A 12,212-nucleotide genomic window follows, 5' to 3' on the forward strand; every position below is an offset into this window, starting at 1 on the left:
ACAGGGCTCTGGACTCTTCTAGTCCCTGTGGAGTTCAGGACACTGACACAGCCCAGTCACAGGCTCTAGACTCTTCTAGTCCCTGTGGAGTCCAGCACACTGACACAGCCCAGTCTCAGGGCTCTAGACTCTTCTAGTCCCTGTGGAGTCCAGCACACTGACACAGCCCAGTCACAGGGCTCTGGACTCTTCTAGTCCCTGTGGAGTTCAGGACACTTACACAGCCCAGTCACAGGGCTCTAGTCTCTTCTAGTCCCTGTGGAGACCAGCACACTGACATGGCCCAGTCACAGACCTTTACCTTTTTCATGTTAGTTTTTTTACAAGCAGATCAAAAGATATATGAGTTATATATATGTCAATATATTTTCAAATAATCAAGCTTCATTCTATCATTTTTTTTGGTGGATGATTTTAATAAAGTGCAAAGAAGAGGTTAGAGGGAAGGAGACATAGTTAGACAAACAGGAAGAGAGAGGGAGAGATAGACCCACACCGCCACATGTGCCTGTCTGCTACAGTACATACCTGAGCTTTGTAAATGAACAAAGTGGTGATCGAGAAAAGCAATGCAATCCTCCCTCTAGTGACAGAATGAGCTGCAGGCAGTCCATTTTTAGAGCACAGTGCTGTGAAGAGAGAACCTCTGTTAAAGAAGAGCTTACTATGCGAAAACCCTTCACTGAGATGGATGCAAATGTTTGCGGTGTGACTACCCCTCATCACTTTATTGTAGTAGAAGTATGGGGAGATCCAACTCTGAGAATAGTAACACAGTAGGGGTTTGTGAATAATTTAGTAAAGCTCAGTCAAAATCAAACTCAGCTCAGGCCCTGGCATCGTTTTGCTATGCAAGCAAAATTCTAAAATTTTACAATTATTCAAGTCCCATCATAAAGAAATACTGAGCATCACACAGCACAGCATAATAGCAAAATAACAACAAGGCAGCAAAACTTAAAAAGTAAACAAAAAGATACTTACAATAACTCACACATTTACTGCAGCTCTGTAAGGATAATTATAAATCTGTATCCGTCTCCTGCCTCTTACAGACACAGAAGCAAAACCCACCCTGTAGCTAAGGCACAGATAAAGCAAAGAAAAGAGAGGACCTTGTTTCATCCAAGAAAAGATCCCCATCAGGACTAAATTACATTCTAAAACAGGCGCCAAACAAATGGAAATCTTTTCTCTTTTCCAGATAGAGTCCAAGCAGGGACATTTCTCTAGCCTGGTGGATACCATAAACTGGAAATCAGAAGTTCTACAAATCTAAAACCACACTCCTTTACTTAAGACCAAAATTCGGTCTCAGTAGTGCTCAGACTTCCTGTAAGTTCTGGATTCCTGCATTATGACAGAGAGAACTTTCTAGTAGCGCTAACTGCTTCTTCTCTTCTATCATCCCTCTGTGTCTTGCTTCTCAACTGCCTCATCCCACATGAAAGCTGACAATGATTAACTGGAGTTCGTTTAGCTCAAGTAAAGAATTAATTAGTTTGGTCATGTTTACTGCTTGAAGGTTATGATCAGACATGGCTGTTCACACGCATTGTTTACTGTACTTTGGTAATATGGCAAGATAGATCAGTACATCCACAGCAACATCACACTCTGCACAGTAACTCAGCCGTGTCGTAAGCACGGCCCTAACCATTTACAACAGTCACCTCAATTAAAGAAAGCGTCCAGAACCGCACAGAATGTGTAGCAGCGGAACTGCAGCAGCACCAGTGAACTCTGCTTCTGCAGACATCAGAGAATTTAAATAAGAGACAAGTGCAATAATGTTACGGGTTAAATCTCCATAAAAGTTTATTGAAACAAATAAATTAATAAGTTAATAAGTTAATCAAGTGAGGTACTATATTCAGTCATGACACTTTTTTCATGTTTCGGTTCAAAGCGATCCGCCTTCTTTTTGAAATCCGAGACACCGGCGGCGCAATCTCTGCGAGCCGCCAGCTGGAAGACTTCCATCGCTTTTACTGCCTTATTTACTCCGCCATTTTTATCACTGGATACAAGATGCCGGGGAACGGGGAGGGTGCGTGGAGGGTGGGGCAGACATGCCGGGCATGCAGGTGGTGTGGGGGGCATGCAGGCATGACGGGCAGCGTGCAGGGGCGCATGGGGACATGCGACGGTGCTCAGGGCCTGGCTCTGCTCGGCTCGAGAGCTGGAAGACCTGCGTGGAGGGAGAGTCGCAACAGGGGAGGAGGACTCCTGCTTCACAGCCGACAGGACCACTCCCGGTCCAACAGGACCCACCCTGGGGCTTCAGGTCTACTACCTTGCTGTGAAGGAATGTGGAAATTTAAAGCCAGCCCTCTGCTTCAACAGTGCAATCTGCACCAAAGCCCCGCTGCTGGTAAAACCAGGACTGGATCAGCCTGCTGCGGCCCGGGAGTCTGACTCCTCCACCCCTGCTCTGTGATGGAGGTTCACACACTCTTTGACTGGCCCACTGCAATCCCTCCTGTCCCATGCAGCGAGTCCAGCCTTTGGCCCGGGGACAGGGAAATGAACGTGAAACACTGGAACACTATTTTAAGGACCCACTGCGAATTATCTACAACACCCACCTAACTAGCAACTAACAGCAACCTCCGAGCATAGATCCTATTAATTAGGCATTAATTGTTAATCACTGAGTCATTAAAAAGATGTTTATACTAATTTCAGTGTTGTACATATTTATTAAATCCATACATTTCACATATCTAGGTATAAAAACAATATACAGTAATTACTAGAATTATTTTTCAAGTTCTATTGGACCTAAACTATATCCATAACCTTTTATTTCTCTCTATTCTATTGGCTCCAGATTGCATGCTGTATGGTGCAGATTAGTCATCAGGGCTCCAGGAGCGTCTTATAGTGGATCCTTAAAACGATTCGTCCTGAGACATTGCAGCAGGCAGGTGCTGAGCGACATGCTGGGGAATTCGGCCAGCCGGTGCCCAAAACCCAACCCAGAGTTAACAATGAGGCTCCTGAAGGCACAGCATGACATCTGTGGCATTCAACTTCAAAACTAAAGCAACAGCCTTAGGGCTGAGGACAAGATCAGGTCTCTTCCAGCCTGCAGTCTCCATCTCACAACCATGGGAGAGCAGAGCTGGGAGAGCTGGGAGCGCAGAGCAGGCGGGGTCATGAACTGTGCCCCACCACACAAAAATGATATAGCCATGAGCACAGAGCAGTCAAAAGTCGAACTGTGCCCCACCACACAAAAATGGTAGAGCCGTGAACACAGAGCAGTCAAAGGTCATGAATTGTGACCCACCATGCGAAAATGGTAGAGCCATGAGCACAGAGCAGTCAAAGGTCATGAACTGTGCCCCACCATGCGAAAATGGTAGAGCCATGAACACAGAGCAGTCAAAGGTCATGAACTGTGCCCCATCATGCGAAAATGGTAGAGCCGTGAACACAGAGCAGTCAAAGGTCATGAATTGTGACCCACCATGCGAAAATGGTAGAGCCATGAGCACAGAGCAGTCAAAGGTCATGAACTGTGCCCCACCATGTGTAAATGGTAGTCGTGAGCACAGAGCAGTCAAAAGTCATGAACTGTGCCCCACCATGTGTAAATGGTAGTCGTGAGCACAGAGCAGTCAAAAGTCATGAACTGTGCCCCATCATGTGTAAATGGTAGTCGTGAGCACAGAGCAGTCAAAAGTCATGAACTGTGCCCCATCATGTGTAAATGGTAGTCGTGAGCACAGAGCAGTCAAAAGTCATGAACTGTGCCCTGCCACACTACCACGGGCAACTCGGCAACACCAGGTGTGGTGAAGTCCGGTTGTGTGGCTGGGCTGGTGACGTTCTGCACAGAGACTGTTGCCACAGCAGGAACTGTGACTCTGTGTCTCTGCAGCACAGACATGGTTTCCTGAGACCTGGCACGCCTGGCTCTCAGCCAGCAGGAAGCACGCGCTCAGGGACACGCTGAGCCCAGTCAGGGCCGATGCGTCTCGTCACAGCTCCTCAGTCCAAGAACCGCTGAGCGCTCTGTGCCCCACCACAGCTCGAACAGAACCCCCTGCTCTGTACCCAGATAATTGAAAAATAACTACGTGTAGGCAGGTGAGTCAAATCCACTCAGAGCCGCCCTCTGATGAGCTCCTGCAAGCCCAGGAGATGACACATCCATCAGCACTGGGCACCGCAGCCTGCTACGATCACACTGCCCCAGGCTGCCACAAGGCCAGCACTGCTCACAAGCCCTGCAGCATCAAGTCTCCTCTTGGCTTTGTGTGCATGAGATCAGGAGCACTGGGGTTTCCCTCATTTACCAGACGCAGAGCAGACTTGCAAAGCTTTCTGGTGACTTTGATTTATTTCTGTTTTTGCCAAATTAAACAAGAAATATTTTCCAAGCAATTACCCCGAAAATCACAGTCACCTCGAAAGTCACAGTATTCCCAGCACTGCAGCAGGAATATATGTTTGCGTCTAAACACTGGAAAATACTTCTCAAGCTCATTTTTGTTCCAGAGCAGAAAGCTTTGAAAATCGTCTCCACAGAAGCTGAAGCCCACAGGCACAGTCAACGTGGATACATTTTAGAATAAAGGAACAACATCGCCCCCTGGTGTCTTTCAGATGCAACGCAATCACAACCAATGTAAACCCATCCCCATCAGTGTCTATATCAAAAACCAACACAAAGATCACAAGGTCATATTTTTAATGTGTACAATGCCCTTCATCGTGTGAGATTGATTGCATAGCCTGGCTCTATTGCTTCAGACTCTTTCCCGGCACGCCTGGGAGTCTCCGCTCTCTGGCCATCTTCACAGACGTGGGAGCGCAGGGAGAACAGCGAGAGAGCAGAGCAGGAGCGGGACAGAGGCGCCCGGTCGGACCCTGAGCTTTCGGGGGGAAGGGGGCTGTGGGGGTTCTGCACACCCAGCCGGCCGACACCAGCTGAAGTAGCGGGGGGAGCTCAGTAAGAGGGTGCAGTCCAGCCAAGGTGTGGGTGTGTGCTAACAGATACCTGGTTTCGCTCAATAACAGAGCTACGGTGGGCGTGTCCGTGTGCGTTTGTGTTTGTGTTTGAGTTTGCGCGCACAAGTGAAGGCTGACCCCTGCTGGGGACTGTGTGCATTTACCAGAAACAAAAATGGAAAAATTTCAATCAGTGGGGTTCAGTTCCTTCTTAGTTTCACTTTCATGGAACGTGCATGCCTCAACAGAAATCAACATCAGTAAGATTCTGCTCGAACAGCTCAGGCGCTCAGTCCCGAGGGGTGAGCAGGGTGCGAGGGAGGTGGGGTGGCGTGGAGGGTGGAGCTGGCAGGACTTCAGGGACAGCAGCGCGTGAGCTGAGCAGTGAGCGGGGAGCGGAACGAGCCCGGAGCAAGAGCGTGGAGGAGGGGAAGTGCAGGGCTCCGGTCGAGGGCAGAACTGGGCCGTGCCAGCAGATCGTGGAGGCTGGGCCACTGTGCCAGGCTGGAGCCCCCATGAGCTCCAGGCTGCCCACAGGAGGGCAAGCACCTGGTGCAGCTCTGTGCTACTGGCACAACGTCCACCCTGACCTCCAGCAGCCTAGAAACGGTGATGATGGGAGAACCAGTGCTGTCCATCAGCCGACAGAACCAGATCCGGGAGGGCTTCAAGAGTCCTGCACCCTACCCCCGTAACACTGACACAGGGCACCAGAACAGAGCTTATTCTGGGTCAGTGCTGGAGCAAGGACACTATGGAAACCAAGCCAAACAAAGAAAACTCTTCGGACCAGCATGTCTGACACACAGAACGGCCCCCCACCCCACAGTGCTGCTGTGAAACCTTCCTCCGCGGCTGTCGTTTCCCTGGGTGCAGCGGGAAGCTGTGGTGGCGGGAGGAGGTCAGACAGGGGTCACATGGCATTGGCGGTGGTGGAAGAGGAAGAGGGGTCCGGCTGTCCGTCTGGCCTCTCAGGAAAATGGGGCTGTTTTGTGCATTTTAAATATTTCTTTTCCTTATAAAAAAGACAGAAGACATTCATAGGAAGCCCAGTAAGAACAGGCAGGATGTCCCAAGTTTGTCCTGGTAGGAAGACTATTAAAGACAGGTGCCTTTGGCAGCAATTTCGAAAGAGCCAAAGGGGAACTGAATCTCCTGATTAAAAAAGCACTAGAACATTATTCTCGACTGGGTGGACACCAACAGTGGCCCAGTGGCCGGTCCTGTCCAGTAACCAGCACAGGGAGAACCAGTGAGACACAGAATCCAGTGTTGCATAGTCGGCGTGCATCTGTCTCTGTCTGTCCCGCAGGACCCCGGCGCCTCTCCCTGGGGTCTGTCAGCCACTGGCCGTGTCCACAGTGCTGCAGCCGTGCGGCAAGAGGGGCAGGGGGAGGGAGAGAGAGGAGGAGAGAGGAGAGAGGGGAGGAAGGAGAGAGAGGACGAGGGTGCGGGACAGGTCTGGGCAGTGCGTCCCCTCAGTCCAGCGTGCTGCTCTCCGAGCGGGAGATGTTGAGGGTGTTGGCCGAGGGGAAGAGCTCCTGTTGGTCGGTGGGGCTGTGGTAGTCAGAGGTCAGGTCGGGCTCCAGCAGGGTCAGGGGCATGGTGGCCAGCGAGAGGGCAGAGCCCTTCTTCAGGCACTGCGTGTAGAAGTTGAGCAGGAGGTCCAGCTTGTGCTCGATGGACTGCACCTGCGGCCAGGGACAGAGTCTCAGTCAGGCCCTCACTGCCAGACCGTCAGACAGCGCAACTCCACACAACCCCGGAGCTGAGCTCTGAGCCGAGCCCGAGGCAAACAGGACAACCCGCCCAAGACCCTTCCAAAATAACCAGGCCCAATACTAGTGCACGAAGCCAGACGGGACAGTATGGTCCCATTGAGATTGCGTTCTAACACACAGGAAACAAGCGACAGGAGGTAGAAACCGCCAGGGGAGGGAGGAGGTAAACGACGGAGACCAGCGGAGGTGCTCTCCGGAAACCTTATCCTGTGAATTGACGGGTTTTACCCCAATCGCCTCTGAGCTGCGGCGCTGAGCAGGAGCTCTGAAACCCCACCCTGCGGCGCTCAACCGGAAGCTCTCGTGTAGAAGACGCCACCACAGGAGCCTCTTGTGATTCAAGCTCAGTTAGAAACATCGGGACAGGGCTGGCTTGGCTTCAGCACTAAAGCAGGTCTCAGAGTAGCAGCCGTAGAGCGGACCCAATTTTGTCCCTGATCGTTAAAGGGATCTTCTGCTCTGCAAGTAGCTGATGTACTTATTACTTAATGAGTTGCCAGATGAAATTCACCGACGCAGCTGAAGTGTCAGTTTGAGCTTCGCAGCTGAATTACAGCAACTCAGCTCTTTTCCTCTTACCTGCAAATGTCACTGGTATGTGCACGTTCACCCCACATCTCACCTGTTTCTCCACCTTGACCACCCTTCCCATCATGCTCAGCTCATCCAGGGGGTCCAGCTCGGGGGGGGTCTTCTCCCCCTTCTCGCTCCGAACCTTCCTGTCGGGCTGGATGGCGCCCCGACCCACGATCTGGTCCACCCTGTGGGAGGAGACGTGTGGGTTTTTGCCGAGCACAGCCCAGAGCTGGCAGGGGGTCAGGACCCTGCGTTCTGAGGTGTGTCCCCCATGTTGGCCACAGCAAGACACATGGAGGCCGTATCTCATTCAGGAATTCCTCACAAGCCTCCAGGTCATCGCTCTAAACCATCCCACACAGGACAAAGGAGCATGGGCAAGGTCCCACTCCTGCCACTCTGCTCCCAGGACACTGTGGGTGGACGGGCAGAAGGCCAGTGGTTCAGACATGGGCAGAGGTCAGAGGTCAGAGGGTGGGTGGAAAGGTCAGAGGAGGCCAAAGACCTGAATGTGACCATGTCAGCTGGCTCTCGTGTGAGGTGTGCGGTCGTGTTTATCATGCGATATTGTGCTGTACCGTGTCTGCAGGCTCTTGATCCTGCCCAGCATGTCCAGGTGTCCGGCGGAGTACTGCTCGATCACGTCCTTCACATCGTACGGCCGCAGGGTCTCCTTGAACTTCCGCTTCGCCACCAGGAACTTGAGGATCCTGCGGTGAGAGAAGAGCCGCGAGGTCAGCTCTGCGGACGCCTGCCTGCCGCCGGCCGCCTCCCCCCCCCGCCAGCCGGCGCCCAGGATGTGCTGAGCTCATCTCCCGCAGACAGGCAGCCTGCTGACACGGACAGCCCACAGCCACTTCCTCCTGGCAGACTGGGCTGCTGCTGTCGACAGCAGACAGGGGTACCGGTGACGGCACGCTCAGCACTGCTGTCCAGCACGCAGATCAATCACCAGCCAGTCCCCCACACCGCTGTCCAGCTCACAGATCGGTCACCAGTCTCTCCACACCGCTGTCCAGCACGCAGATCGGTCACCAGTCTCTCCACACCGCTGTCCAGCTCACAGATCAATCACCAGCCAGTCCCCCACACCGCTGTCCAGCTCACAGATTGGTCACCAGTCTCTCCACACCGCTGTCCAGCTCACAGATTGGTCACCAGTCTCTCCACACCACTGTCCAGCTCACAGATCGGTCACCAGTCTCTCCACACCGCTGTCCAGCTCACAGATCGGTCACCAGTCTCTCCACACCGCTGTCCAGCTCACAGATCGGTCACCAGTCTCTCCACACCACTGTCCAGCTCACAGATCGGTCACCAGTCTCTCCACACCACTGTCCAGCTCACAGATCGGTCACCAGTCTCTCCACACTGCTGTCCAGCTCACAGATCGGTCACCAGTCTCTCCACACCACTGTCCAGCTCACAGATCGGTCACCAGTTTCCCCACACCGGAGCAAGCCCGTGCAAGAACTGTCTGGCCCGACTCGGACCTGAGTCCAGTTTATCTCCAACTTGTCTCTGACCCAGCTCTTCCCCCTCTGACCTGACCCTGACCCGACCCCTGTCCTGCTGGAGCGAACGGCTCTGCTCTGGCAGGTCACAGACTGGGGGCTCCCACCCCGTCCGACCCGGCTGCAGTCTTTATCTTCCCCACGCGAGGTGTAAGGCTTTGACATATCCTGGCTGAGGGGACCTGACAGGAGACACCCGGCTCCCAGCGGTGACTTGGGGTGACCGGGGGACAGACGCAGAGCAGGCGACGAGAGAGGGATCCGCCGCCCGCACCGCCCCCCGACGAGAGCTCGTTCCTCTTATCGGACCGAGCACGCCGCGGGACACCAGCACTTCAGCTGCTAGCGCGCGCTGATGGACGGCCTCGCGGCTCGCGGCCGGGGGAGCGCTCAGGCCCTATCTCTCACGGGCAGGCGGGCCGCCGCGCAGAGATAGCGCCTTGCTACCCACATCCGTCCTCCGGGGAAAAGATACAACCCGCCGCGTCAGCGAAACCCCCGCTGGCTTCTTCCATTCCCAAACCTCTTTCTTTCATCATGACGCACTTCATTTAAACAAAGAAAGCTTCACCATTCTTGTTGACTAAATTATTCATGTATTTGTCCGACGCACATGAGGACACACTGTCATCTGGGGACGCAGGGTCACTGAAGCTACAAAAAAGGCACAACAGCGCCTTTACTACCTCAGACAGTTGAAAACGTTTGGTCTTACACTGTCCTCACCACACGTTCCCTCTTACTGAACTCTACCCCTGCCACTGGCTCACACACACTTCTTTAAGTTGTAGGTTATTTAACTTGTTGTTGCTGCTGTTGTCCTGTGTTAATGTTTCTTTAATTTCTTTGCGTTGGAGCGCACACGTAAATAAGCATTTCACTGCACTTGTGCACATGACAATAAACTGGACTGAGCCGGAGCTATCTGACAATCTGACAGGGGGACGACTGGATTCCTGCTTTACTAGTTGAACAGGAAACAGAAGTCCAAAACCCCCCACAGGCAAGAAAGACAAGAGACTGAAGGTGTGGCAAAGCATCTCAAAGGAACAAATCAAGGGTCTGGTGATGCAGGCAGTGGGCTGCAGACTTCAAGCAGTCACACCACATAAGGGCTTTACACCCAAATACCAAAGAATGACAGAATACTCACCTGAAACTGGACCTTGAACACAACAAATGACATTGCTCTAACATGGCAAAACATGCCTGCAAAACATTACAACCAGATGCTGAAATTCTATACTACTACCTCATATTAAGGGGATGATGGTTTTTCTGAAGAAGAGGTAGCGCTCATCACTGCAGCATGTTCAGCTGCCCCCTGACCACCACTGTGACCATGAGATCCCCGATCTCCACTGTGCTCAGGAGTGCGAGATTCCCCGATCTCCACTGTGCTCAGGAGCGCGAGATCCCCCGATCTCCACTGTGCTCAGGAGCGCGAGATCCCCCGATCTCCACTGTGCTCAGGAGCGCGAGATCCCCCGATCTCCACTGTGCTCAGGAGCGCGAGATCCCCCGATCTCCACTGTGATCAGGAGCGCGAGATTCCCCGATCTCCACTGTGATCAGGAGCGCGAGATCCCCCAATCTCCAGATCACTGCAAGTCTGGCTCTGGTATTAGTACAGAGGTTTGAGATCGCCCCCCCCACACACACACCCCAGTGCGTGAGCCCTCATCTGGGCCGGGCACACCAGCTCTCCCTCTGGCACGAACACAGCGACATACAGAGCCCACAGATGCTCAGACAGCAGCCAGGCCCTCTGAGGTGGAACTGAGACTTTGTTTTTCTCGGTGACTCGTACTAATTTGCTTTGTTGCGTATTTAGTTTTTTCATGCACGCATTTTGCAGATACCTGCACATTTCATTATGACACGCTCTCAGGTGCAGGAAAAAAATACAAAAATAAAAACAGCCCAGGTAGGGAAAAAAGGAACGAGATCAAATTCCCATTTATTTCTGTCAGCAGTGGGTTTGTACAAAGTGCTGACTGGCAAAGCAGGCCTTGTGATTGTAGACAGCAAGCACTGAGCCCCAGGGCTGCTGAACAGCAGAAGGGTCCCGTTTCAGGTGCCTCCCAGCACCCCAGTAGAAACAGATCTGTCTGCAGCTGCTCGCTTGGTGAGCTAGGTCAGTTATCGTCAGCTATCATGTGATGAGCAGTGGAGGTCAATACGTCCATTAAAACTCATGGTTACTGTGTTTAACGCATTGTTCACAATCAGGTGTAAAGCACATACTGGGAAGAGTTCAGTGCCAGGACAAGGGTGTGGTGTAGCCAGGGCTCGAACCCAAGGCACCTAGGCAGTGCAGCCTCTCGTGAAGCCCCAGGTAGAGACTTTCCTGGGGCCCTGTACAGCCCTCTCGCTGTGCAGGTTTGTAGGACAGTGTGAAAGGTAAGACTGTTATGTGTGTCACCCCGAACTGCAGGTGCCCCCGCACAGGTTGACAGTCATCTGCAGGAGCCCCAGGGACATGTGCAGCTGCGCTGGGGACCCCCGCGGGAAACGGGACGCGCCGCTGACGGAACCGCTATCCTAAATCGGTCAAATCGCCCGCAATGCATTAACGAAGTGCCTTCACGCAGAGCGGTTCTCCCGACTGGGGACTGGGAGTGCATGAAGAGGAACCGCTTAGGACCTGGTCCAGAAGGGGTTTGTGGCTCCGGGTAAGAGAGTGAACAGCCTTGCCCAGGGCCAGGAGCCAGTCAGGCCTGCCTGGCCCTGCTGCTGCTCTCTCCTCCTGCCCCGGCTCCCTCGAACAGCACACTCTGCATTCCTGAGCGCGACTTTGATAAACTAGAAGGCTCCATTGGAACTGAAGGCTCAGCAGTTTAGCAGTTACTAATTTTACCTTCTCGCTCTCACAGACATCCATCTTAATTGAGGAGGCAGTGTAAATAAGGCTCGTCCCTCTGCTGGTGACGCAGCCCAGCCCCGACACGCGGTGCACAGAGGAGATCACGCCCCAGCCCTCAGAGCTCAGGTCTGCAGTGGCAGAAAGCAACACAGCGGCCTCTCCTTTCAAGACAACAGCCACTCTCTACTGCCCCTGCGCAACTCCAGCTACCGGCTGAACCTGAGAGGAGAGTATCGGCACAAGGGTACGGGCCAGCGCAGGGCACACACACACACCCTCAGCGCAGGGCAGGCACGCACACACCCTGAGCGCAGGGCTCTCACGCACACAGACACTCAGCTCAGGGCTCGCGCACAGACCCTCAGCACAGGGCAGGCACGCACACACCCTGAGCGCAGGGCTCTCACGCACACAGACACTCAGCTCAGGGCTCGCGCACAGACCCTCAGCGCAGGGCACGGACACACACTCAGCGCAGGGCACCTATACACTGTGTATGTGGGAGATACAGAC

General features: G+C 53.2%; 1 protein-coding gene across 1 annotated transcript in view; it reads right to left on the bottom strand.

Moving 5' to 3' along the window:
- Positions 1–1,793: 1,793 nt before the first annotated feature.
- LOC102695140 (potassium voltage-gated channel subfamily KQT member 4) overlaps positions 1,794–12,212 on the bottom strand; it is a 37,273-nt gene continuing 26,854 nt past the window's right edge. The window contains 4 exon segments of the mRNA XM_069195499.1: positions 1,794–6,447; positions 6,450–6,653; positions 7,366–7,504; positions 7,898–8,029. Of these exon segments, the coding sequence (XP_069051600.1) occupies positions 6,133–6,447; positions 6,450–6,653; positions 7,366–7,504; positions 7,898–8,029 (790 nt within the window). The 3' untranslated portion in view covers positions 1,794–6,132.

Source organism: Lepisosteus oculatus, chromosome 11, assembly GCF_040954835.1.
Source record: "Lepisosteus oculatus isolate fLepOcu1 chromosome 11, fLepOcu1.hap2, whole genome shotgun sequence".
Taxonomy (NCBI): Eukaryota; Metazoa; Chordata; class Actinopteri; order Semionotiformes; family Lepisosteidae; genus Lepisosteus; species Lepisosteus oculatus.